This window comes from Xyrauchen texanus, chromosome 23 (assembly GCF_025860055.1).
Source record: "Xyrauchen texanus isolate HMW12.3.18 chromosome 23, RBS_HiC_50CHRs, whole genome shotgun sequence".
In the NCBI taxonomy this organism is placed as follows: Eukaryota; Metazoa; Chordata; class Actinopteri; order Cypriniformes; family Catostomidae; genus Xyrauchen; species Xyrauchen texanus.
The window spans coordinates 31,257,332-31,282,538 of NC_068298.1; the positions used below are offsets into that span (position 1 = coordinate 31,257,332).

The window sequence follows — 25,207 nt, forward strand, 5'->3', positions numbered from 1 at the left end:
GAGCCGGCTAGAGCGCTGCATAATAAGTAGCCACGCTGTTAGGGGGGCGGGGGCAAAAGCGCCGGCGGCTATTCAGTACGGAAATACACACAGACAATGACACGCCCCTACTGCATGCTAGAATCTCCGAAAAACAAGCCGATTTCAACCTCAAAATGTACGCTTTTAAATATACCAATACTGTTATCTCAAACATGGAGAGGCTTCTTCATGATCTCAACTAACAGATTCTGCAAAAAAGCGGAAATCACCAATTTTGGAAAAAAACACTTGTTTCTCATTTTGCTCACAAGTTGTGCTGCCGACTTGTGTCACTGGTTTCCGTGACGGGTCACATTTGCCCCACTTAAACTCCGACACAACGTGGAGAGAGCGACAGAAGGGGAACTCCAATGTTGTATTTTGGATTGTTCTGTGAGGTTTTGTATATAACCACTTAATTTAATAAAAATAATACAATATTATGTTGAAAATTTATTGTTACATTTTCATTTGAGTACATTTTAAATTAACACGTTTATATAAGCACCATTTTGATGATAAAATTGAAATAATGTTGCTATGGAGTTTAGAAAAACAAAAAAAACAGGCATCGGACTCAGTATTGGTGAGTACCAAAAATGAAGTATCGGTACTCAAACTCACTCTCAAAAAAATTGGTATCAGGACATCCCTAATTTATGCCATATTTGAAGTTGCAAACGTAGAAGTTGTATAGGTAGCATGCCATTTTGAACTCAAAGGTTTTCTGCAGGAGGGTGGGAGTCAAAATTCAAAGCAATGCTTGCAGCTGGCAATGAGTGGCGCATTGATGCCCTGACGACAATCATGTGAATGCGGCTTCACTATTACTGTAGCAAAGTGGACAGCCAAAGCCTGCTGGCTGATTAATATTGTGGAGGATAGGGTTTACAATAAGATATTTAATGTGCATTCCAATAAATACGCAACCTATAGGCACTAGTTATTTTAAAGGTCCCCTGACATGCTTCTTTTTGTAGGCTTTGATATAGGCTTTAGTGGTCCCTAGTACTGTATCTGAAATCTCTTTTACAAAATTCAGCCTTGGTACAGAATTATAGCCACTACAAGCCAACCCATAATGAGCTTTCCTTCAGACGTGCCGTTTCGGTGTCTGTAGTTATAAATGCTAATGAGGAGGAGAAAGGCAGGGCAAGGTGTAGTGTGGGTGTGGTCTTGACCAGCTTGCGGCAACGGTACCATGCATGTTTACATTGGATATATTGCAATGGCACTTAGACACGCAGTCGTTCAAGCGTTTCAGTTTGAATCAGAATCAGAATGAGCTTCATTAGCCAAGTGTGTGCAGATAGCGTGGGGAAAAAACTGTTTTTTTTGTGCCTAACGTTAGATGTTCTAGTACGCAGAGATCTGAAACGTCTGTAATTTTGTAAACATATCACCAACAGGAGAACGGATATCCAAATAACAAAGAAGTGTACAACACTTGCGTTACAGTGTGTGTATTCACACATATACCTGATGCTATCTACCTTTACATTAGCGACAGTAACTCGGCTGTTAGCTGCATAGCTAATGTTACAGCCACATTCTACGTGTAACAAGCTAGGTAACCATAAATAGTAAAGCAACACAATTATATATAATTAGTTGACTTACTTGTCCGAGGTTTGTAGGTGAGCCAAAGAGAGTTGGTACTGATCCAGACTTCAGTTTCAGACGTTCAGCATGCCCAGCTCTGAACTGACCCATGTTGTGAAAACAGTCGTCTGTGAAATGTTTGGCGCAGACATACAAAAATGTGGTGTGTTGTGTCGGTGCATTCCCAGAGTAAATTACATTTATCCATTGATCCTTCTGGGGATTGGATGAAGGAAGTAAAAAAAGACTTCTGTGATCATTTGTGCATTCAATTATTGAGCAACTTTTGTGCTTCGATCGGTCACACGCCATGATATCTCTCGAGGATAAACTAAAATCGCGCGCGTTCGTACTTCCTAGCTTGAATTCTCTGGGCAGGCAAAGCAGAGAAGGGGGAGGTAACCTTTCCCCTGTATGACGTCATACAGGGGAGATTCAAGATCAGCCCGAAAGCTGCGTACACACTGCCAGCGACTTTGTCGCTGCAAGTCGCCAGTGGCTGGCGGTGAAGTCGCTAGTGGGTGTTCCCAATACTGGTTGCCTAGTAACGTTTATAAATGACATTCACGGATGGCATTCCATTGCTGTTGACAGCGAATCGGAAGAGACATATCATAGACCACTGGGAAATTTCTAACAGCAAGAATTAGCCTTTCATCCGTCTTGATAGAGAGAGAGAGAGAAGGGACACGTGAGCTCTCCCGTCGTCTCTCCTATTGGCTGTCGCTTCCGTTAGTCGCTCCAAAGTTGAACTTTTCTCAACTTTGTCGCATCGCTGGACACGCCCACATCTAGCGCCAACGGTCGCGACAGCTCGTGTCGCCGGAAGTCGCTGTGCTCGCATTGAAAATGAATGGTATTGAGTCACTGTTGCGCGCGATGTCGCTGGCAGTGTGTACGCACCTTGAGATCTCATTTTCTCACAGGCAGAGAAAGATAGCCAAAACTCGGTTTACACCGACTGAAATTTCTAGACACGAGGGGACCAAATACAGGCTAGGGGAACTAATATTAATGTTAAAAAACCTCAGAAAGTGAAAATTTCATGTCAGGGGACCTTTAATTAACCTCCCAATTACACGGTACTTGAATTTCTATTTTTATACTTTGGAGGGGCTTTGTTTGGTAAAAAGGTACATTATTGTTACATAATGTTTGCTTTCCTAAAAAGGAACTCATTGAATTTTGACAGGAAAAGAATTATAGAGTCAAATTTCAGCACTTTCAAAATATGTGATTTATCACAATGAACAATGAAAAATCATGTGATTAATCACGAATAAATATTTTAATCAAATGACAGCACTAAAAACACTTACTTGCATCATTTCAGTGAAGCGAAAAACCATTATTTTTGACAACTAAAAAGCAGCACATGCCAAACTCTCTGGGGACCCAGTTGAACATTATCAGTATTGTGTTCCCCTTCTGTCACTCTCTCCATGTTGTGTCAGAGAAGCGACACTAGGGGTCTCTCTTGAGCGCCGATATCCACCTCTGATCTATGAAAAAGGCCAATGAGAAGTTGGCAGCCGGTATTTGCATGTCCCGCCCCCGGACATACAGGTATTTAAGCGGCGCAAATACGGGAGTTCATTCAGAAAATTTCTGCGGAGCCGATGGTCGTGTCTGCAGCTGCTGCGTGTATACACCGAGTTCCTGCTATCCCTCTGCTGCATGCTGTTGGATTCTACGGCGCACAACAGCGACTTTCTCCTGTTTGCACGGCTGTGCATTCCTGCCCCTGGGCGCATCGACAGTGCAGATAAAAAAACTCTCACGAGTTTTTTCCCTAAAAGAGTGATTTTATTTAAAAGATTAATTTCCTCTAAAAGAGCAAAACACAGCGGCGTTGAACGTCCTTTTAAGGACGCGTCTTTATAAAGATGCCTTTCCGCCCCTGTGTTGTTTCTGGATGCGGTAGAGTGCTCTCCGCTTCCGACGGCCACAGGCGCTGTCTCGTGTGTCTGGGTAGCGATCACACCGAGGCTGCGTTTGTGGATGGTTCATGTTCTCACTGCGAGAACATGACCATGACAACGTTGCGGTCGTGGCTTGCTTACAACCGTGAGCAAGCCACTCCAGCCGCCCCCTGTGTCGCTCCTTCTTCCCACGGGATTGAGGACGATGCGGCTGGCGATGGAGGCGATTTGGGGATGGCAGCGGGTGCAGCTCTGCCGGGTACGCCCCCTCGGACCACCCGCACCCCGGCACGCTCGTTGATTCCCGTCCGTGCTCGAGGCAGTGGTGACTCGCCTCACAGCCAGTCTGCCGACCCTCTTGCGATGGAAGCAGATGAGCTCTCCGCGGCATCGGAGGGCGTGTTATCTGATGCTGAGGACTCCCCTGGGCTGCCGCTTTCGGGCCTGCACGCCCAGGCTGAGGCTGACGCACAGATGACCGACATGCTTTCCCGGGCATCCAACAGCGTGGGCTTGGATTGGAACCCTCCATCCTCCCCACAACCATCACGGCTGGACGACTGGTTCCTAGGGTCTGGGCGCCACTCACAGCCTCGCCCCCCTGGTCCCGTTTTTCCCAGAAATGCATGACGAGCTGACGTCTTCGTGGAGAGCACCCCTCTCCACTCGTCACATCGCCACAGGATCGTCCGCACTCGCCACCCTCGACGGCAGAGCGCGCCATGGGTACGAGGCGATTCCCCAGGTGGATAGGGCGGTTGCAATCCCCGGTACCCCTACCACCTGGCGAGGTCGCCCCGTACTCCCTTCCCGGACCTGTAGAGCAACCTCCTCGCTGATAGCGAAGGCCTACAGCGCCACCGGACGCGCCGCTTCCGCCCTGCATGCCATGGCTCTCCTGCAGGTCCACCAAGCCAAGGCACTACGCGACATGCACGGGGGTGGCCCTGATCCCGACACGCTGCAGGAAATGCACTCAGCGACCGACCTCGCCCTGAGAGCGACGAAGGTCACAGCGCAAGCGCTCGGGCAGGCGATGGCCACGCTAGTGGTCCAGGAATGTCAACTGTGGCTGAACATGGCCGAGATGCGTGAAGCCGACAAGACTCACTTCCTCAACGCCCCTGTCTCCCAGTTCGGCCTCTTCGGCGACACCGTCGAGTACTTTGCCCAGCAGTTCTCCACGGTGAAGTAGCAGACGGAGGCCATCTCTCACATCATGCCTCGCTGCAAGCCTGCCGCCACGGCCCATGCCCCGTCTGCTCGCCGAGGGTGTCCTCCCGCAGCCAGAAGGCAAGCTCCTGCTCCGCCTCAACCCGGGCCCAGCTCTCAGCCCCAGCGTCGAGCAAACCGCAGGAAGCACACGCCCCCTGTCTCACGGACCCCCTCGAGGACCCGGAAGGCTCCCAGGCACTCCTGAGACAACACACCCAGAGCCCAAGACGTTAGCTCCGGAGGTGGTAAGACCGATCCGTCCCCCGGTGGAGGGCCGGGAGGAGAATCCTTTGTTTTTTCATTTGCCGCACCCCCTAACACAGGCTGCGGTACCCAAATTCTCAATAAAAGAGCTATTTCCTTTGTCTCTGGGGCACATGGCCCGCAAATGCCGTTCTCACGGCACTCTGCTTTCAGGCCTCAACAGTCCCGGCTCCATGGACGCGGTGTCCCCGCCTTCAGCGCCATGACTGTTCCCCGGCCGGCCGGTTCAGACGAGTCCAGAGGATGCCAGCATCAGACCTCCTCCTCAGTCACGAACCTGCCCCCTGCCGGATGCGCGGAGCAAGGTAAGTGCTTTGAGTTTATTCTCAGCACCAGAGCCTCGAGACGCCACGTTGCCTCCCGACGCCGCGTTACCTGTTCCGCACCGCTGCGAAGCCCCACCGGGTACGTCCAAAAAACCTGTCCCCTTGGTGCCCCTAACACGGAGTTTAGAGGCGTGGCTTTCACTGCCCAACCCGTCACGCTGGCTGCACCGGACCATTCGACTCGGTTACGCAATTCAGTTTGCCAGGTCTCCGCCCCCCTTCGTGGGCGTACATTTTTCCACAGTACACGGCCAACATGCCCACTCCCTGCACGAAGAAATCGCCTTCCTTCTATTAAAGGACGCGATAGAGCCTGTCCCTCCAACCATAAACGAAGAAGGGTTTCTACAGCCATTACTTCCTTGTACCCAAGAAAGGCGGCGGCTTACGACCGATCTTGGACCTACGAGTTTTCAATCGGACCTTGTCCAAACTCCCGTTCAAAATGCTCACCCAGAAACAAATTCTATCTGGCGTCCGGCATCTAGATTGGTTTGCAGCGGTAGACCTGAAGGACGCGTACTTCCACATCTCAATTCGCCCTCGACATTGTACGACTTAAACGTCAGGTTCCTAAAAGGTGCCCGGAGGATAACTCCCTCCCGGCCTAACCTATTCCCCTCCTGGGATCTCTCGGTCGTCCTTACGGGACTCCAGAGACCCCCCTTCGAGCCGCTTGACTCAGCTGGACTCAGGGCCCTCTCTCTCAAGACTGCCCTGCTGATCGCGCTCGCTTCCATCAAGAGGGTCGGGGACCTGAATGCGTTCCTCTGTTAGCGACGCTTGCCTGGAGTTTGGTCCGGCAGATACTTTCGTGATCCTAAGACCGCAACTGGGCTATGTGCCCAAAGTTCCTTCCACGACCTTCAGGGATCAGGTGGTGAACCTGCAAGCGCTGCCCCCGGAGGAGGCAGACCCAGCCCTTTCACTGCTGTGTCCAGTACGTGCCTTACGTATTTATCTGGACCGCACACAGAGCACCAGATGCTCTGAGCAGCTCTTCGTCTGCTTTGGGGGACAGCAGAAAGGGAACGCTGTCTCCAAGCAGAGACTCGCCCACTGGGTTGTCGACGCCATTTCCCTGGCTTATCACACCCAGGCCGTGCCCCCCCCCCTTGCGGGTCCAAGCTCACTCCACTAGGAGTGTTGCGTCCTCATGGGCACTGGCTAGGGGCACTGCCCTAGCAGACATTTGTAGAGCAGCGGGCTGGGCAACACCTAACACTTTTGCGAGATTCTACAATCTCCGAGTTGAGTCAGTATCGTCCCGTGTTTTCTCAGGTACCGAGCCCTTAGAACTCGGTAGCACGCCCACGATCTGACCGGGTGAATCGCTTGCACCTAGCGCCCTTCCCCCTAACCAGGGGAAACAGTGCGCCTTCATTCCCAGGAGATCTCAGGTTTGGGACACTGGTCGATTCCTCCCTAGCCCTCGTGGGTCGCAGTTCAGCGGAGGAACTCGCTGACCCAAGCCACTGCGGGTACCACAATCTACCCTGTACTGGTATAGGTGCTCCACAGGTAAGGCCTCCTTCGGACTCCCCCTGTGTGTAACACCACGGTTCTGTCCCCTCTGGTGAGCGGACCCCCGTGTTTCCCTTAGGCAGTCATGGCTGCCTTGGTTGCCGTGCTGTATGTTCCCCCCTCTATGAGGTTGGATCCACCACCGCACCAACTTTTCCACACAGGCCCTAAGTCAGGCCTCTGATGGTTTTGCCACTTAAACTTGCCTCCCCTCTCAGGTAGGCGTGGCCTCCGCAGGGTCTTCTCCGCCCTGAATAAGGGCTAAGACCCCCTTCCCTCAATGCGTGTAAGGGCCCCGGCCTTAGTTGCTCTATGCGAGAAACATAGAGAGAAAAGAGGCCCGGCCAGGCTTGGCCCGTTCCCAGGTTGGCAGCCAGCACCTTGTTCCCCCCTCCAGGGTAACGACAAGGAATCCTGATGCCTTAAATGGGGCATTGGGGAAGGGTACGTGCAGCCTGATACAGTTGGTCGTCCTGCACGTAAGAATACCTGCTCGCTTCTGTATCAGCAGTTCACGTACACGGCTCAGCGCATGGCACTTTTATAAGTGGACCCCTAGTGTCGCTTCTCTGACACAACGTGGAGAGAGCGACAGAAGGGGAACGTCTAGGTTACGTATGTAACCTCCGTTCCCTGATGGAGGGAACGAGACGTTGTGTCTTCCCCGCCACGTCGCTGAGCCACTGTTGTGGCCGGACCATTTCCGGCTCCTCAGAAAAATCCTGAATGAACTCCCGTATTTGCGCCGCTTAAATACCCATATGTCTGGGGGCGGGACATGCAAATACCGGCTGCCAACTTCTCATTGGCCTTTTTTCATAGATCAGAGGTAGATATCGGCGCTCAAGAGAGACCCCTAGTGTCGCTTCTCTGACACAACGTCTCGTTCCCTCCATCAGGGAACGGAGGTTACATACGTAACCTAGACGTTTTTAATGAAGATGATCTTCAATTCAAATCCATCTAATTGACCATCTCTAACTGTAGTTTGCCAAATTTGTAAACCAGAGGACACACATTTTAAACATGCAATACTTCTAAAGGGAGACAATAAACCAAGCCCTAGGACCAAACAGCCTGCAGTGTGGTACAATGTGGCAAGCCAAGAAAATTGACTAGCACAAAAAATGCTAAATATGTGCATAATTTCCTACAAGTGTTAAATTCTTGGAATTGTTGTTCAGTTAAAGCCACTGAGATGTAAAAAAGCATACTCACAGCAGGCATTTGACTTGGTTCCTAGGTTATTACTGGGGATGCCAAAGTAGTTATCAAAGAGATGTGGCCAACCATTATTGTCCCCTAAAAGAAAGACAACAAATTGATGAGTTACTCACAAAAAAAGCACAAATCGAATTTATGATTGTTCATACACTTTAGTTACTATATCATCCAGTGTTTATGGCATATTTTCAGGTATTTTTGTAACATCAATAGTGCATGATAAGGTTCAAATGAAGTTGTGACTGAACAGACAAAGTTCACACCTGCTTTGGGGTCAAATTTATCGAGAAAAATCTTTCAAGAACCCTGACAATATGTTAATGCTGCAACAAACTGGAAAGGAAAAGAAATAGGTTACGTTATGTCTCCTATGTGCCAGCCCTTTGCTTTGACATGTGTTCAAAGGTGTAATAGAGTTATTTAACACATTGATTGTAAAGCTTAAACCAGAATGGTACATTTTGTCAGGGTCTGAGTGTCTTTTTGTTGGGTCTTCTATGTAACAAATGACTCTCAGCTCATATAGGATAATTTTCTATGAGGAAGCTGTATAATAAATAGTAACACATTGTAGTTTCTGCTGTTTTAAGAATCACATTAACCTTCTCAGTAACCCCTGTCTATCATCTTGACTCTGCTTTCCAAACTTCAGAAGTTGAGGAGAATAGCATGCAAATATGTGTGATTTCAGTGGCATTTCCTGTCACCTGACCCCTCACATCTCAAACAAATAAATGTTTTCTCAATCCACCATTATCAATCACTGTCTATGTCAAGGTGCTCTCATTTGCATTCACAAGTTTTTGTATGTTAAGTGTACACGTAAATTTTTGTGTGTTTTGGATAGATACTGAATCAATATATCAATATATTAACAGTAATTAAGAGTAAACTCTTTGATGTCAAACTTGTTACCCATCCACTTTTGACTAATCAGAAATTAAATGAGCTGGAACCTTTGTGAAGATACTGATGCAGATAACAGAGTTCAATACACAGACAATCTCATAGTGTGACTCATTTATCAGTAACCGTTTTAGGTGCAATCTGATTGCAAAGTAATAAATTACAGTAATCTATATACTTATATATAAAGTAGTTTTATGCTTTACATTTCAAATTCTTGTTTTTAGATAACCGTTAATTATTTTTAATTATGGTAATTACTTTTAAGTACATACATTCAATAACACAATTGTATGAAATAATATTATTTCTGCATAATTCATGTGCATTTAAAATGTTTATGTTCAAATGTATGTCTAATCTTTTCCGTGAAAAGTGTTTTAGAAAGTAACTTAAAAGTAAAGTAATTAGTAGTGTGATTAATTTTCAATAAAGCAATTAGTAAATCTGATTACAATTGCAGTAATTTGTAATTTGTAGTGGATTGCTCTTGTAATTTACCCAACTCTGATCAGTAAATGGATAAACTTGCCAGTGAAAGACATTTTTTTAATGGTATTATTTTTTTGTATCTAAGCAGGGTCAAAGTATAACTGATGTTTGCAGTGTATTGCTATAATATATATACTCATTAACTGATTTGTGCATGTGTTTGTTCACTTGATTCAGTATAAAAAGGTTAAAAATAATGTATTATAATTTCTATATAATCAACCTACACATTTTATAAATTCAGTATAACCTTTCGTAAAGAATCCTTCCTTAAAGAACCGTTTAGATTTTTCCATTTTATCCATGTAAACTGGTGCAAGGACCTCGTTGAAACCACAACAGTACACCTGCTCTCACTGCAGATAGAAGTCATAGAATTTCTCTAATTTAGAAGGTAATGCTGTTAAAGTTAGACTCAAGCTGGGATCTTAATGCTATAGGCTACATGGCCAGTGGCTTAACGGAGCCACATCTTATTATTAATCCAGCTGTCTCACTAAAGCATCCAACTCACAGCCCAAATGGTCAGCACAGGGGTGGGTACTGACATGTTAACACTTTTCAACTCTGCCAAAGGCCAAGGGAGTCACAATGCCTTCCACATTTAAAGACATTCAGTGCTGCACAGAAAAAAAGGTTAGCAGGGACTTTCACCATTCACAGTGCTAGGCAGTGCTTTATTGATATGTCACACAATTCCAGGTTAGGGTTTGAGGGTTTGCATTTGAAAGTTCTCAAATTAATTCAACCCAAACAGATTAATGCACACCACAGACACCATTCAAACATTGTTTTGTGGATAATGTCTGTCTTAGGTTATCTATCTGTTTTTCTTGTTTGAAAATGTTATACTTGTTATTTAAGATTAAAGGAATAGTTCACCAAAAATTATCATCTTCTGTAGAACCCAAAAGTAAAAAACTTAATAAATGTCTTATTGGCTGAATTTAATGCATGGCAGTACATAGTGACTCACTTTATTTAATGCTAAATGAAGCACCCCAAAAAAAGTAAAAAAGCAATCCATGTGGCTAGTGCGTCTTCTGAAGTCATTCAATCACTTTACAAAGTTTATGTACTTCCATCATAATTTCATTTGAGTGTGAATAACAACTTAATTTTCTGTCTGTTCATCATACAAAGTGATCATATGCTTTTATGACACTTTTGTGTACTTTAAAGTAAATTACTTTAACATTATAACACCATTTGTCTTTATTCAGTTGAATTGCTTTTGGTCTGCTTTGAAACTTATATTTGCATTATGAACTGTAATTGGTCTAGATGTGTACAGAGTATCATGACAATGGCAAAGTGGTTCTGATGGAGCATTTCATACTGAATCATAACCTAAGCTTACTTTAAACTTGCTATTCTATTGCTGTCTTGCATGTGGTGTTTCCTTAGGAAATGCACATCTAGGTGTATATACAGCAATTTTGAGAGCATACAAAACGTCATGGTTACTGTTGTAACCTCCGTTCCCCGAGGGAAGGAACGAGACGTTGTGTCCAATGAAGTGACACAAGGGGTCTTCCTGTATGCCAAACGTACCTCTGAACCTGAAAAGACCAATGTCAAGTTGGCAGACAGAATTTGCATGCCCCGCCCCAGACATATGGGTATAAAGGGAAGTGGGGCAGCGAGTGCCAGTCAGGATTTTGCACTGAGGAGCCGAATATAAGATACAGACGTTTACAGTGGTAGGTGTAGTGCTGTGGCAGGAGGGACACAATGTATCATTCCTTCCCTCGTGGAACAGAGGTTACAACATTAACCATGATGGTCCCCTTCTGTCACTCACTCAACGTTGTGTCAAATGAAGTGTCACAAGGGGTCCCATATAAAAATGCCACGCACTGACCGTGTTACGTGAACTGTCGAGACAGGTGCAGCTTAACACTATGAAATGCATTGGGGAAGGCGGTCTTTCCCAGTCCTATTCTTTCAGGGGGGATAGACCCAGCAAAGGCCACATCCTGCCCAGTCTAGGGGAAGGTAACATGTGGCAAATGCACCAAGAGGGTTGTGAAGCCGTACGTGGGAAATGGCGGGGTGGTAGGTCCAGCCTAATGAGGGGGGACTCTACAATCACGGCGACTGGGGCAGCGGGGCTGCGTTACCGAGTTCTACTTGCTCGGATCTGACAAAACACGGGACGAGACCGACTCAACCCTGAGATTGTAAAATCTAGCAAAGGTATTGGGTGTTGCCCAGCCCACTGCTCTTTAGATGTCTGCTAAGGAGGAGCCATGGGCCAGTGCCCACGAGGATGCCACACTTTTCGTAGAGTGTGCTCAAACCCGCAAGGGACCGGGCACGGCCTGGGTATGATAAGCTAAAGAAATAGCATCAACGACCCTGTGAGTTAACCTCTGTTTGGAGATGGTGTTCCCTTTCCGCCATCCGCTGAAACAGACAAAGAGCTGCTCAGAACATCTAAAGCTCTGCGTGCGGTCCAAATAGATACGCAAAGCACGTACCGGCAATGAAAGGGCTGGGTCTGCCTCCTCCCAGGGCAGCACTTGCAGGTTCACGACCTGGTCCCTGAAGGGGGTCGTAGGAACCTTGGGCACATAGTTTGGTCGCGGCCTCAGGATAACGTTAGAATGTGCTTGACCGAACTCCAGGCAGGTGTCGCTGACAGAGAACTCTTGCAGGTCCCCAACCTTCTTGATGGAAGCTAACGTGATCAGGAGGGCCGTCTTCAGGGAGAGGGCCTTGAGCTCAACTGAATCAAGCAGCTCAAAGGGGGGTCTCTGGAACACTGAACACTGACTGAGCGTGCTAGTCGGTGAGACGCGCTGTCATTGAGACTGAGTCTAACTCCATGCAGAGAAAAGAGATGCTCTGAACCGGGACGAGCTTGCTCTTTTCCCAGTTGACCTGAAGCCCTATACGCTGAGTATGCAGATGTCCACTTCCCTTAGCGGGGCAAGAACAGCCTCTGCAATCTTCGTGATGATGCGAGGGGACAGGCCGAAAGTGAGAATCTTGTACTGATAAGCCTGGCCGTCGAACACGAACCGTAATAAGGGTCGTTGTCGAGGCAGAATGGAGACGTGGAAGTACGCGTCCTTCAGGTCTACTGTCGCGAACCAATCTAGCTGTCGAACGCAGGTAAGAATCTGTTTCTGCGTGAGCATTTTGAATGGGAGTCTGTGTAAGGCCCGGTTGAGAACTCGCAGGTCCATGATTGGTCGCAACCCGCTGCTTTTCTTGGGTATGATGAAGTAAGGGCTGTAGAAACCATTCGCCATCTCGGCTGGAGGGATGGGCTCTATCGCATCGTTGAGGAGCAGGGTAATGATCTCCACTTGTAAGGTGCTGGCTTGCCAGGGCTGAGCAGTCGCAGGGCTGAAGGCAAGGGAACTGCGTCCGGGGAGCCAGTACTGCAGCGTTTTGGGACCGGGGTGCCGTGAGAACAGCGCGCACCGTCTGGATGACTCAGGGAGTGAGGAACTCACTCATTTATTGAGAATGTGGGTACCGCAGCCCGAAGGCGGTGCAGCAAATGAAAGTAATGCAAACAAGGATTCTCCTCCCGGCCCTCCACCGGGGGATGGAGTGGTCTTGGTACCAGCTCCGGAGTGAACATCTGACTGCCTTGGTCGGCCGTCTCAAGAGCACTTCGGAGATTTCCTGGTCCTGGAAGGGGTCCTGGAGACGGGGGGCGTATGCCGCCTGCGAGGTGCTCAACGCTGGGGCTAAGAGCTGGGCCCAGGTTGAGGCGGAGCTACCTGTTGCTTGGTCGCAGGGGGACGCCCTCGGCGATCAAGCAGGGCACACTGGTTGGGCGGCGCCGCGGCATGATGTGTTAAATCGCCTCCGTCTGCTTCTTCACAGCCGAGAACTGCTGGGTGAACTCGTCGACGGTGTCGCCGAAGAGGCCAAGCTCGGAGACGGGGGCGTTGAGAAATCGTGACTTGTCAACGTCGCGCATCTCGACCATGTTCAGCCAGAGGTGGTGCTCCTGGACCACGAGGGTGGCCATCGCCCACCCGAGTGCCTGCGCTGTGACCTTTGTGGCTCTGAGAGCGAGGTCGGTGGCAAAGCACAGTTCCTTCAACACATCGGGATCGGGACTTTAAGGTGCTGATCTTTAACTCTTTCCCCGCCAAACACGGAATTTTCCGGGTTTCAGTGTTTTAGGTGTTATACGGTAAGGAAGACCCCTGCACATGTTTTGAAAGAGTACGCAACTCTTTGATCAAAGAAACAGACTGCGATCAACTCAAACATGAAGAAGTGGAGTATTGAGAAGCTCAAAATATCAGACATAAACATGCCTTTTTCTCAGCTTTTTGTCTGAAATGTTGTTTTTTGACAAAACCTACCTCTGTTCAAGTCGCAATAAAAAAAGAACAAATGAAGATAAAATAAAATCGTTTTTTTTGCCTAAAAGCAGAGGCTCAGCAGAGGCTCAGATATTATTGTGATATATAGCATCTTCACATATTCATGGAAGAAAATATTCTGCGGGCCAGTAAATTTTAGCGAAAATCGTCAAAAACCCTGGCGGTGGCTGGCAACTTTTTTTTAAAAACGCTGGCAGGGAAAGAGTTAAGGGCCTTGGCTTGATGGACCTGCAGGAGAGCATGTGAGTGGCGCCCGGAGCCTAGGTACCAGTCGTCAAGCCGCGAAGGCTGTGGGGACGACAGAGGGTTCCAGTACAAGCCCACGCTCACGGCAGCCCAGGCAAGCATTTCTGCCATCTGCACGTCCGCTTCAGACTGGGCGGGCTGGCCCAAAGGCGGCAGCCCAGTCGAGTCTTCTGCGTCAGATGCCTGGACGCTCTCTGATGCAGCGCCAATGTCATCATCCAAGTCCAGGGGCTTAAGGGAGATTGCCGGCTTGCAGTGAGGCGAGCAGCACTCATCCCGAGCTCGGACGGACGCGAGAAAGCATGTCGGGGGGTGGGTGGTCGTGGGGATTTACCAGGCAAAACTGAGCCCGTCGTTATCCACATATCGCCTTCATCGCCAGCCGAGTCATCCTCAATCCCGTGGGAAGAAGGAGTGACGTGGGGGGGGCTGAAGTGGCATTCACCTTGAGGAAGGAGAGCCGCGACCGCAACGATGCCATGGTCATGTTCTCGCAATGAGTACATGAGCCATCCACGAACGCCACCTCAGTGTGATCGCTGCCCAGGCACACGAGGCAGCGTCTTGGAGAAACAATTTACCGCATCCAGGAACAACACAGGAGCGGAAAGGCATCTTGAAAAAGACACGTCCTGAAAAGGACGTTCAACGCCGCTGTGTATTGCTCTTTTGTGAGTGGACAAATCAAACTCTTTTAGTAGGAGAACACTCTTTTAACAGTGAAAAGCACTGTCGAAGCCCCCAGGGGTGTAGACTGCACAGTGTGCAGAGAGAGAGAATGCCAGCTGGAAACGCGCTGTAGATCCAACAGCAATGCTTCTCGCTGACAGAGGTGAGTGAAACAGTGGTGCACTTCAGCTTGCTTGTTGCACAACCGTTCGGCTCCAAAGAAAAATTCTGACTGGCACTCACTGCCAATTCCCTTTATACCTGTATATCCGGGGCGGGGTATGCAAATTCTGTCTGCCAACTTGACATTGGCCTTTTATCAGGTTCAGAGGTACGTTTGGTGTCCCAAGAAGACCCCTTGTGTCACTTCATTCGACACAGGGTCGAGTGAGTGACAGAAGGGGAACTGGAGGCATATTTTAAAAACATGCAAAGTGCAGGACTTCTAAATCACCACAGAATAATACAATGCACCACAGATAACATTCACAAAGTTGTGTGGACGATTATGAAATTGGTTCTTTTTTTAAAGATTTTCTGAACTAAAAAAATAGAGGTGAGTCTTAAGCAAGATTGCAATGAGTCAGACACAGAAAACATTTTCTAAAAATGTTTAGTACAGTCCCTAAAATTCATCTTTATATTTTGCTCTAATATTAACTTAAAGGTAATTAAACATAATTACTATGACAATGGAAATGACCTCTGTGAGGTTGAAACATCGACACATTGCTCCCGTGGCTCATTATCCATCAATTTTCCATTTGAGGCCATGCAGGTAATTGATTACTCATGGGTGAAATGCAAATGTTAATTAAACATTGCTACAAAGACCTCAAACAGTTTTAACAGAAAATAAATTCTAACAATGTTAGCACCTTCACACAGTGGACAGTTGTTGTCACATAGGCTTTAGCACATATCAATATAATCAATATATCATATACATTTTTGGCATATCTGATTTAGATCCATTTAGAAAAAATTATTAAATAAAGGTGAACCCAAAAAAATGAAACTTCTCAGTGACAGTCAGTCATGAAGATTGCATTTGAAACACAAATCACAACTGGTTGCTGTGTGGACAAAACTTTAGTTCAACTTGATAAGTTTTCTATTGTCCCACTTTGGATGGAAGGAGGACAAAGACAGGAACCCAAGTGCAGTGCGTTTAATGACAAAACAAACAATATACAAAACTACAAAGAAAACACTGAGCACTATTAAAGGTACAAAATAAAAATAACATAAGGCTACATGAAGAAGAATAACAGCTACTAACATATAAGGGATACAAGCTGTATGTTAAGGGACAATTTCAATCTAGAGCTGTTCCTAGCAAGTCATCTATCACATTAAACTGAAATGCCAAAATGGGAGGGTTGATGACTTTGTCCATAAACTGTAATACATTTTTTTAAAAAGAATACTACTCCCTGCCACACATTCATAAACAAGTGTAGGGCTGCAACTAAACAATTATTTTGATAGTTTATTATTAGAATGATTAATTGACTATTATGCTATTATTGCAACAATTAATCATTAGCTCTTAACCGATTCTTCAGCGTGTTCCCCCGACTTAAAAGGTTGGATTAAACATGCTTACTAACAATAATGAGGACAAAATTATCTTTTAAAAATACCTCTAAATTGCATTCACTGAATTAAAGGGAAAAAATACTTTTTATTAAGTTTAATTCAATAAAGAAATTCACTGCAAAAAATTATACTGTTATCAAGTGTTTTTGTCTTGTTTTCCATTTAAAATTGTGTAAAAATCCTTAATACAAGATACATTTACATTAGAAGCAACATATAAGTTATTTAGACTTGCTTTAAGAGGATGTATCTTAAATATACTTGTATTTAGTATATAAGTGTATTTTCTTTCACTTGGTTATACTTCTGCGAGAGCAGTAAAGACAAAATATATTTAAATTCAAGATCTATTCTCTAAAAGCAAGTCTAAATATCTTATATGCTGCTTCTCATGTGAATGCAACTTTTTAAAATGATCTTTAGATATTTACACATATTTGTATTTTTTATATTAAAGTATATTCAACATTCTCTGATAACAGTTTTTTCTTCTGCAGTATAGCAGCTAAAGAAAATGTACATTGTTTTAAAGGAGTTTTAGATATTTATATTGGAAAACAAGCTAAAACTAAAACAAATCAAAAATTTATTTTGTTGCAGTGTATAATGGGGCAAAGACTACCCTCTCTAACCATCTTTAACTCTCTCTCTCAAAAAAAAAAAACCTATTTTATTAATAAAGCTGCATGTCTTCATGATAAGAAATGCACAGTGACATATTAGAATTCAGTAAATTGTGAGCTATCATGTTATAATCTAGCTGCAGCAAGTGCGCACACTAAAGGGATGAGCGTCACCGTGACAAAGTGTGCATCAGCCAGAAGCAGTTTCAATCTCTCCCCCTTAGATCGGGACATTCGCACAACTCATAGAAGAGGAGCTGACCACACAGAGAAATGCCGGTTTCAGAGTATGTAGTTATTTACATGATCTGCTTCCGTATTATTTGAACTTTATTTAAGCTATGATACATTAAATATAACTGCATTTAAGATGTAATGCCAGGGTGTTTCCTTTAAAGATGCCCAAAACAAGTTTTGCTTCAGCGGAGCGACTGCTCCAATTCCACTTATTCCACAACAGGAGTGCTTCTGTATTTACTTATTTTGTTGTTGTTAATTCCCTCATACTTTATGATCTACATCACCTGAAGCTGTTTGGAAAGTTTAGAGTGCATCTGGTCTGTGAACTGTGTAATTCTTCCTCTCCTTAGTCACGTGCAAACTGCAGTGCTGCTCTTGTGCGTCATCATTAGAGTTTAATGTGATCTCATGTTACCTTCAATGAGATCAACCTTGCCGATAATATCGACTAATCGTTTCAGCCCTAAACAAGAGAAAAAACAGGCATCCCAAATCAGTTATTTAACAAACTGAACTCTCTGCTGATATGCTTTCTTTGGTATTTATGTAATAAACCAAAAAAAAAAAAAAAACATAAAATGAAAATCTGTATTGCCCTTTGGAACTTGTTTTTATTCCTCTTTACTGAATTGGAAGTGAATTGGGTCTATAATTCCTGTTTCTTATCAATGTTAAAATATGTTCTCTTATCCAAGCTAAAAATGGAATGCTATAGCACTAAAAAACTTAAGAGTACCCCGTCCAGTTCATCACAGCAAGATTTGGTGGTGGCCCTTTATTTTACAGTGTCCCTGTTACAGTACAATTACCTATGTAAGTACTAAATAATTTAATGACATGAAACAACATGTACATAATATATAATTAAATTATGGAACAACATGTACTTACACACTGTAATTATGTACACCGATCAGCCAAAATATTAAAACCACCTGCCTAATATTGTGTAGGTCCCCCTCATGCCGCCAAAACAGCATAACTCTGAGTTATCTGAGTTACCATAGACTTTCTCTGCTGACCTCGCTCATCAACAAGGCATTTCTATCCACAGAACTGCCCCTCACTGGATGTTTTTTGTTTTTGGCATCATTCTGAATAAATTCTAGAGACTGTTCTGTGTGAAAATCCCAGGAGATCAGCAGTTACAGAAATACTCAAACCAGCCTGTCTGGCACCAACAAACATCCATGCGATTATCTAATCAGCCAATCATGTGGCAGAAATGCAGTGCATAAAACCATGCAGATACAGGTCAGGAGCTTCAGTTAATGTTCACATCAACCATCAGAATGGAGAAAAGATGTGATCTCAATGATTTGGACGGTGGTATGATTGTTGGCATTGTTATCCTTTCCTCCACATTATCACTTAAAGAAAATAGGATATCTTTTAAGTAAAAACTGCATTGATAAAAAGAAAAAAAATAGACCTTATCTTTAGCCTTGGCATTGATCAGAGATTACCCTTTTGTTACGCCATTGTGTATTAACAGCGAAAAGTTTGCCTAATGAAATATAATCATACTGTATCTATTTTACAATGAGGGTTTAGAAATTAGAATTTCCAAAGAAAAGATCTCCACAACCAATATATTTCACTTTATATTTGAATGTGCTCAAATGTGATACCATTTAAATGTCATAACATGTCCTGTATCTAACAAAATGTTGTTGAACAGTTTTCTTGTTTTGGTGCTTTTATTTACATCAATGCGTTTATGAATGTGCATGTGTGATGCTCCTGTTCTACCCACTCCATACGGTGCATGGGAGGCGGGTGTGCTAACAAGGAGGCTAAAGGCTACAGCCTCTAGCGTCAGTTGCTAGTGCACCTCTTGAGGTCAAGAGAGTGAGGTTAATAAATATTGCACAGCTATCTATCAGCAGGCTCCCTTACACTCACCCCCCTAAACCTCACTCCCATCTGGGTCATGGCCCCATTGTGACACTCCTGTTCTACCCGCTCCATACGGGACTCGAACCGGTGTCTCCGGCATGAGAGGCAGGTGCACTAACAAGGAGGCTAAAGGCTACAGCCTCTAGTGTCAGTTGCTAGTGCACCTCTTGAGGTCAAGAGAGTGAGGTTTATACACATTGCACAGCTATCTATCAGCTGGCTCCCTTACACTCACCCCCTAAACCTCATCTGGGTCATGGCACCATTGTGACACTAATGTTCTACCCGCTCCATACGGACTCGGACCGGTGTCTCCGGCATGAGAGGTGGGTGCGCTAACAAGGAGGCTAAAGTCTACAGCCTCTAGCGTCAGTTGCTAGTGCACCTCTTGAGGTCTATTGCAGAGCTATCTATCAGCTGGCCCCCGTTAATGACAAGATTTTGTAATCAGATAAAAATATAATGAAGATCTTATGAGTTTGCAAAACATGTATCAACACTATACAGCTCTGTTATAGGATTCATTCATCAAATGCACCATCTCTGTGTCATTGCAAATCTTTTCAGGCTTAGCGACGGATGTTTAAAATGATAAAGAGATGTACTGTAGGTGAGGTAATATTTCCTCCCAGTGAAACATTTAGATTAATGTCTCATGTACAGGTCTGTAGCATAACTAATTGGGCTAAATTATTACTAAAACTATAAGTAATGAGTTGAGCGCTGCTTTCTTGGTAATGCAGAGCACAGTTTGACTTTCCAAATGCTTACAATTATTCAAGGTGCATCAATCTGCTGTATGGAAATAATGCCTTCAATGTGTGCCATTATGGGTGTAGAACGTTCCACTAAAAATTATAATTATGTCAGCATTTACTTACCTTCATGTCTTTCAAACCTGTATGACATTCTAACTGCTGTAGAAAACAATAGGAGTTATTTACAGCATAGAACAATGTCCAAGCTGCTCTTTTCCATACAATGAAAGTGAAAGGTAACCAAGGATATCAAGCAAGACTTTTAATATTTTCAGTAAATAATTATTTAAATTTTGTTTGATTTCAGAAACATGAAGTATAGCAAACAAGTTGCATGGACTATTTGATACATATGGTACTTTTATGTCCCTTCTGGAGCATGGCTGAATTTCATGTGTTTTGTTTTATGGAAGAGCAGCTCAGACATTCTGTGTAACATCTCCTTTTGTGTTCCACAGAAGAATTCCATAAGGTTTTAAAAAAATATTAGTAAATTACAGAATTTTCATTTTTGTATGAACTATACGGTTACAAATTTAAGATACATTAAAAGCCTTTTTCTATTTTGTTTTTTTTTTCATTCATGTTTTCATTTAAAAAAACAATCATTCAAAAACTGATAGCTGGGTCCATAATTCATGGAGGTCCAGGCTTTAAAACCTGTAATTTTAATATTTTAATTTATAAGAATTACAAATACTTACCAAATTCAGAATAGATCTTGCTGTCTATTTGCAATGATCTTGATTAAAAGGTGAAAAAAAAATACTTTAAAATATGGTCCCTCCCTTTGGTATAGTGTTTAATTACTCTAAGAATCACAAGAGACAGCTTTTATCTCATATACAGTATAGATAGCAACTCTGCTTTGTCTATTGTAAATCATCTAGGTACATTCAAAGGATTACCTGTCCGGCGTGCCATCTATTAATCTATGAAATTTAGATTAGCTTCATTATTCAGGTTATATTAAAATCTGCCAAATGCCTAGTTGTAAAAATGTACTATGTAAAATACAATGCAACATCAACCTCCTTGACTTGTCACAGCACCCACTACTACATAAACAATTCCCAGAACCCAGCCTTAGATAACCCTTCAAACAGATGCTATGCAAGACCCAATGGAGTGATGCAAGGCTACAGCACATTTCCTGTATTTCACACCCATCTCCCAACCCCCTCCTGTTTTGTTATTTCTCCTGGGAAACTCCCGTAATTTGTATTGCCCAAACCTCGTTATATGAATAATCACATCAATATATTATTCAAAGGTTGTCCAGTTGCCAGATCTTGTATGAAACGTATCCTACTCACACAATTGACACATCATACACATTTAAACCCATTTGTGACCTCAACCTGGCAACCTACAACCCAGTTGTGCTGCTGATATCTGCGCAGGTAGTAGACGCGGGAAGTTGAATCAAGCATCTCTGGTATATGGGAGGAGGATACTCAGGTGGTGCTCCGGCAAAAAAAAACTAAATATACATGTAAATTTAACAACAGCTGGAAGGAAGAATTTAATTTCATATCTCAAAGTCATATCGACAATTCCCACACCTTTTGCAAAGTGTGTCGTACAGATTTTAATATCGAACTCGTTGGGAAAAACAAAGTTCCTCAGCACATTAAATAACAACGGCACAATTTGTATATATTTAGCCTGCCCCAGTCATCCAGTACCAACAGGAGGTCTCCTGGATTTTGGTACCCAAATGTTGACAGGTATGGTTCCCATTGAGCACCTGTCATATAATACTTTTGATAAATAACAAATAATCAAAAAGTATCTACAAGATGTAATTACCAGGTGTACTATACTAGATAAACATCAGAAGCATTTTACTGCAGCTTTCAGTTTTAGATTAAAGTAATACTGTACGTTACATTAAATTTAATTTCATTCAACTCTGGGTTGAGAATCTGCATTACATGACACACTGATGCTCCTCATCAATCTATGTTTAAAGGTTGCAAAAAAGGTTAACCTATTCATAGAACATAACATGCATGTTTAAATGTTATGTACGAATAGCTATGCACTGTATAGTAATGAGATCGGGTTGAATATATACACACTAAACTAATAGCATACACATTTAAGACATGAAACCTGTGATATGGTTTTGTTCAATGGAACACCCTAAGATTAGAATTATTTTAATAAACTGGAGCAACAGCTTGTGCACTGCTGCAACTGGGGAAATGAATGGCCATTCTGAATGTTTGTTAGGCTATTTAAAAAAAGTAGAGAAAAATGGCAGTGCAAAGATACTTTTAAGGAAACCTCGAAAGTATAGCAATGTTATTCAATACTTATAACTTATTTTGAATATTGGTAAACTTTTTATAATAGATTGACCAGCCGCAGGCCACACGTTTTAAATCAAGGCTTTCAGTGCGATTCATGCCATTAAGAAATTCACAATAAATAAGACTTTATGCATAATCATACATTATGTGGCAGTCAACTAATAGTAGCAACTGACATTTTAAAAACACGTCCATGCACGAAAGCCAGAACTTGAAGCAATACTTGAAACTTAAACTGCAACATGACTGTTGTGTGAAATGAACTTCAAAAATCATAATTTTTCATATTAATTTACCAAGGATGTCTATAATACCTGAAAGAATATATATAATAATATTTGCGATTTGCAAGTTGGATGTGGGATATTCCTACTTGATATCTCCAAGCATAAATACATTCCATTCCCCGATATTCAGAACTGCAATGCTCCCGCTAGTTTAGCAGAGCTTTGACTCTCATTAGAGATGTCTTCTAGCAACCCAACTGATAAACAATGCTGCAGCGCTAGCACTTGTGCTTCAGGTGTACAATTATCAAAAGAGAATATAATGTTTTATACACTTGTTTCTTAACAAACTTTAATACCCTTTAATGTGGAAACAAACTCATTTATCGATATTACTTAATAAAGTGAATGTTTATCACTTACATTGTATACCTCCCTGAGTGTCGACATGTTTGTGCATCTCAGCAAAATTGGAGTTGAGAATTTCTGCATGAGCCTACAAGTTGCAATTCTGACTTCAAGATGCATTCCATTGCACTTTTCCTAGTAGGAAGTTGCAAAATCTGACTTTCCGAGTTGAATGGACACAGCACTAACACATTTTCAAAACTTGATCCGACACTGAATGCTCAAGAAGCCTAATTTACTCTTAGTAAACTCCCGATGTTGCTATAACAATGCAAAAACACATTTACTTGAAGTGAAAATCAGCCCTCCTTTCCGGTTTAATAAATTGATGAATTGATGATAAAATGTCGATCTCGTGCTCTTCGCTTTCAAATTACGTACATCCCTTAATGCGTGTTTGCATTACTCAAGGCCAGCTAGAATGCCTCAACCGGGACATATCCTAAAGATCACACCCACCAAGAACATATGAATCAATCTGATTGGCTGATGAAACTGACAATCTGACTTTAGTTGCCAATTCATTTGCACTGTTGATGGATTCTGTGGAAATTCTAAAGGCCTGACGGGGTGGAGCTCAAACTCATACGCTGCTTCTGTTAATGAGCTTGGCTTCGAGCATGCGATTGTAAGCATCAAGTAATAAATTCCTACTGGATACACTTTTAGTTTTTCTCTATTTGTTTGTAGATTAATTAAGAGTGGAAAGCGATTCAAAATACATATGCAAACAGGTGACTGAGAATGAATGGATGAAAAATATTGATTTATTTGGCATGTTAGGCCAGCAGAGAAGGCTTTGCTGGCCCTGAGAATTCACCACTGAGATTGATACACTGGGCTCTTGCACAAGCTGCTGTAGTTGATGCCTCAGAAGGGAGAACAGGTTGCGAGTAATGTTTGAGTCAATAAAGCATGTCAATACAAACTCCAAAAGCATTCAAAGAATGGGGCCTGGGTAGCTCAGTGAGTATTGATGCTGACTATCACCCCTGGAGTCTCTGAGGTGGCTCAATGAGCCACGTGATAAGATGCATGGATTGACTGTCTCGGAAGTGGAGGTAACTGAGACTTGTCCTCTGCCACCCGGATTGAGGTGAGTTACCTCGCCACCATGAGGACTTTCTAAGTAGTGGGAATTCCAAATTGGGAGAAAAAATTCAAAGAAAATATTAATGTAAGCAGCTTTGCAAATGTTTGTGTAACTTCAACAGTATGGTACAGTATATCACAAACCTTGTGTGTGCAATTTGGTGGTTTATGGAAAGAATTCAAATGGCAGAAACAATTTAAAATACTCTGTCATTTTTGGGTATACAGATAAGTGTAAGTCATCATTAGAGACTATAAAGGGTCAACTTTTATTTGTGTACACTCACAATAACAACAAAATCTTGTGCTTTTGTAAAATAAAGAAAATAAAAAGGGTGAGCTTTCAGCAGTCTGTGTTCACGAGCATATTTCAGAAACACGTCACTAAATGAACTGAAACTACACGAATACTTATCACACAAACATGAAACATATGTCTAAAGAAAGCTTAAAATGTCTACTTTTAAATAAAACAATTCAAATTTAAAACAAATATTCTCCTGCAATGCAATCTTTTTGAAAAAAAGCAATGCACAGTTTTTACTAGGCTATCTAATTATCTGTAATGTGATCCCACCCACCAGCAGAGCGCGCCAATCATACGCTAATGTGCTGTGACGATCAATGCAAATCTGCACACCCCCGACAGTGTTCAGAGGTTTGATGTAAACACAACACAACTAAACTTTTCTGCGTGTTTGTAGCGATACACAGGCGACTGTGAGGTTTGATTTAAACACATTTCATACATTTTTCTGCACGTTGCAATGATACACAGACCAGCAAGCTCCAGGATAGTATGGAAGAGTTAACATTTTCCTCAGAAGAAGAGCGGGACTCCGATGAACATTTGTATTTTTAAGAGAGACTTGATCCAGCCGAGGATACAATTTCAGATGAGTAAGTCATTGAGTTTTCATTAGCTGACATGCTATTTTATATAAACATGTTCATATTTTACTAGTGGGACTGTTTCCAGACTTGCCAGCCAGGATTCAGAGTATTGACATTTGAAATATGACTCCTAATAAGCAAGTTTTAGTTACATTTAAATGCTGTTTAGGCTAAAGCAGGTATTTAAATTGTATGCTGTATAATATAAATATGATATGTAATATGATAAAAAATAATATGAATGTTTAGATTATATTTTATCTATTTATTATATAAAATTCAGCTTTGATCACAAATTGCATTTTACAATATATTTAAATAGAAAACTGTTCTTTTAAATTGTAAAAAGAGTTCAGAATATTAATGTTGTTTCTGTA

General features: G+C 43.2%; 1 protein-coding gene across 1 annotated transcript in view; it reads right to left on the bottom strand.

The window, feature by feature from the left end:
* Positions 1–25,207, bottom strand: part of rxfp1 (relaxin family peptide receptor 1) — a 107,189-nt gene that overhangs the window by 52,929 nt on the left and 29,053 nt on the right. The window contains exon 3 of the mRNA XM_052154490.1: positions 8,093–8,176. Coding sequence (XP_052010450.1) covers positions 8,093–8,176 — 84 coding nt within the window. The remainder of the gene's footprint in view (positions 1–8,092; positions 8,177–25,207) is intronic.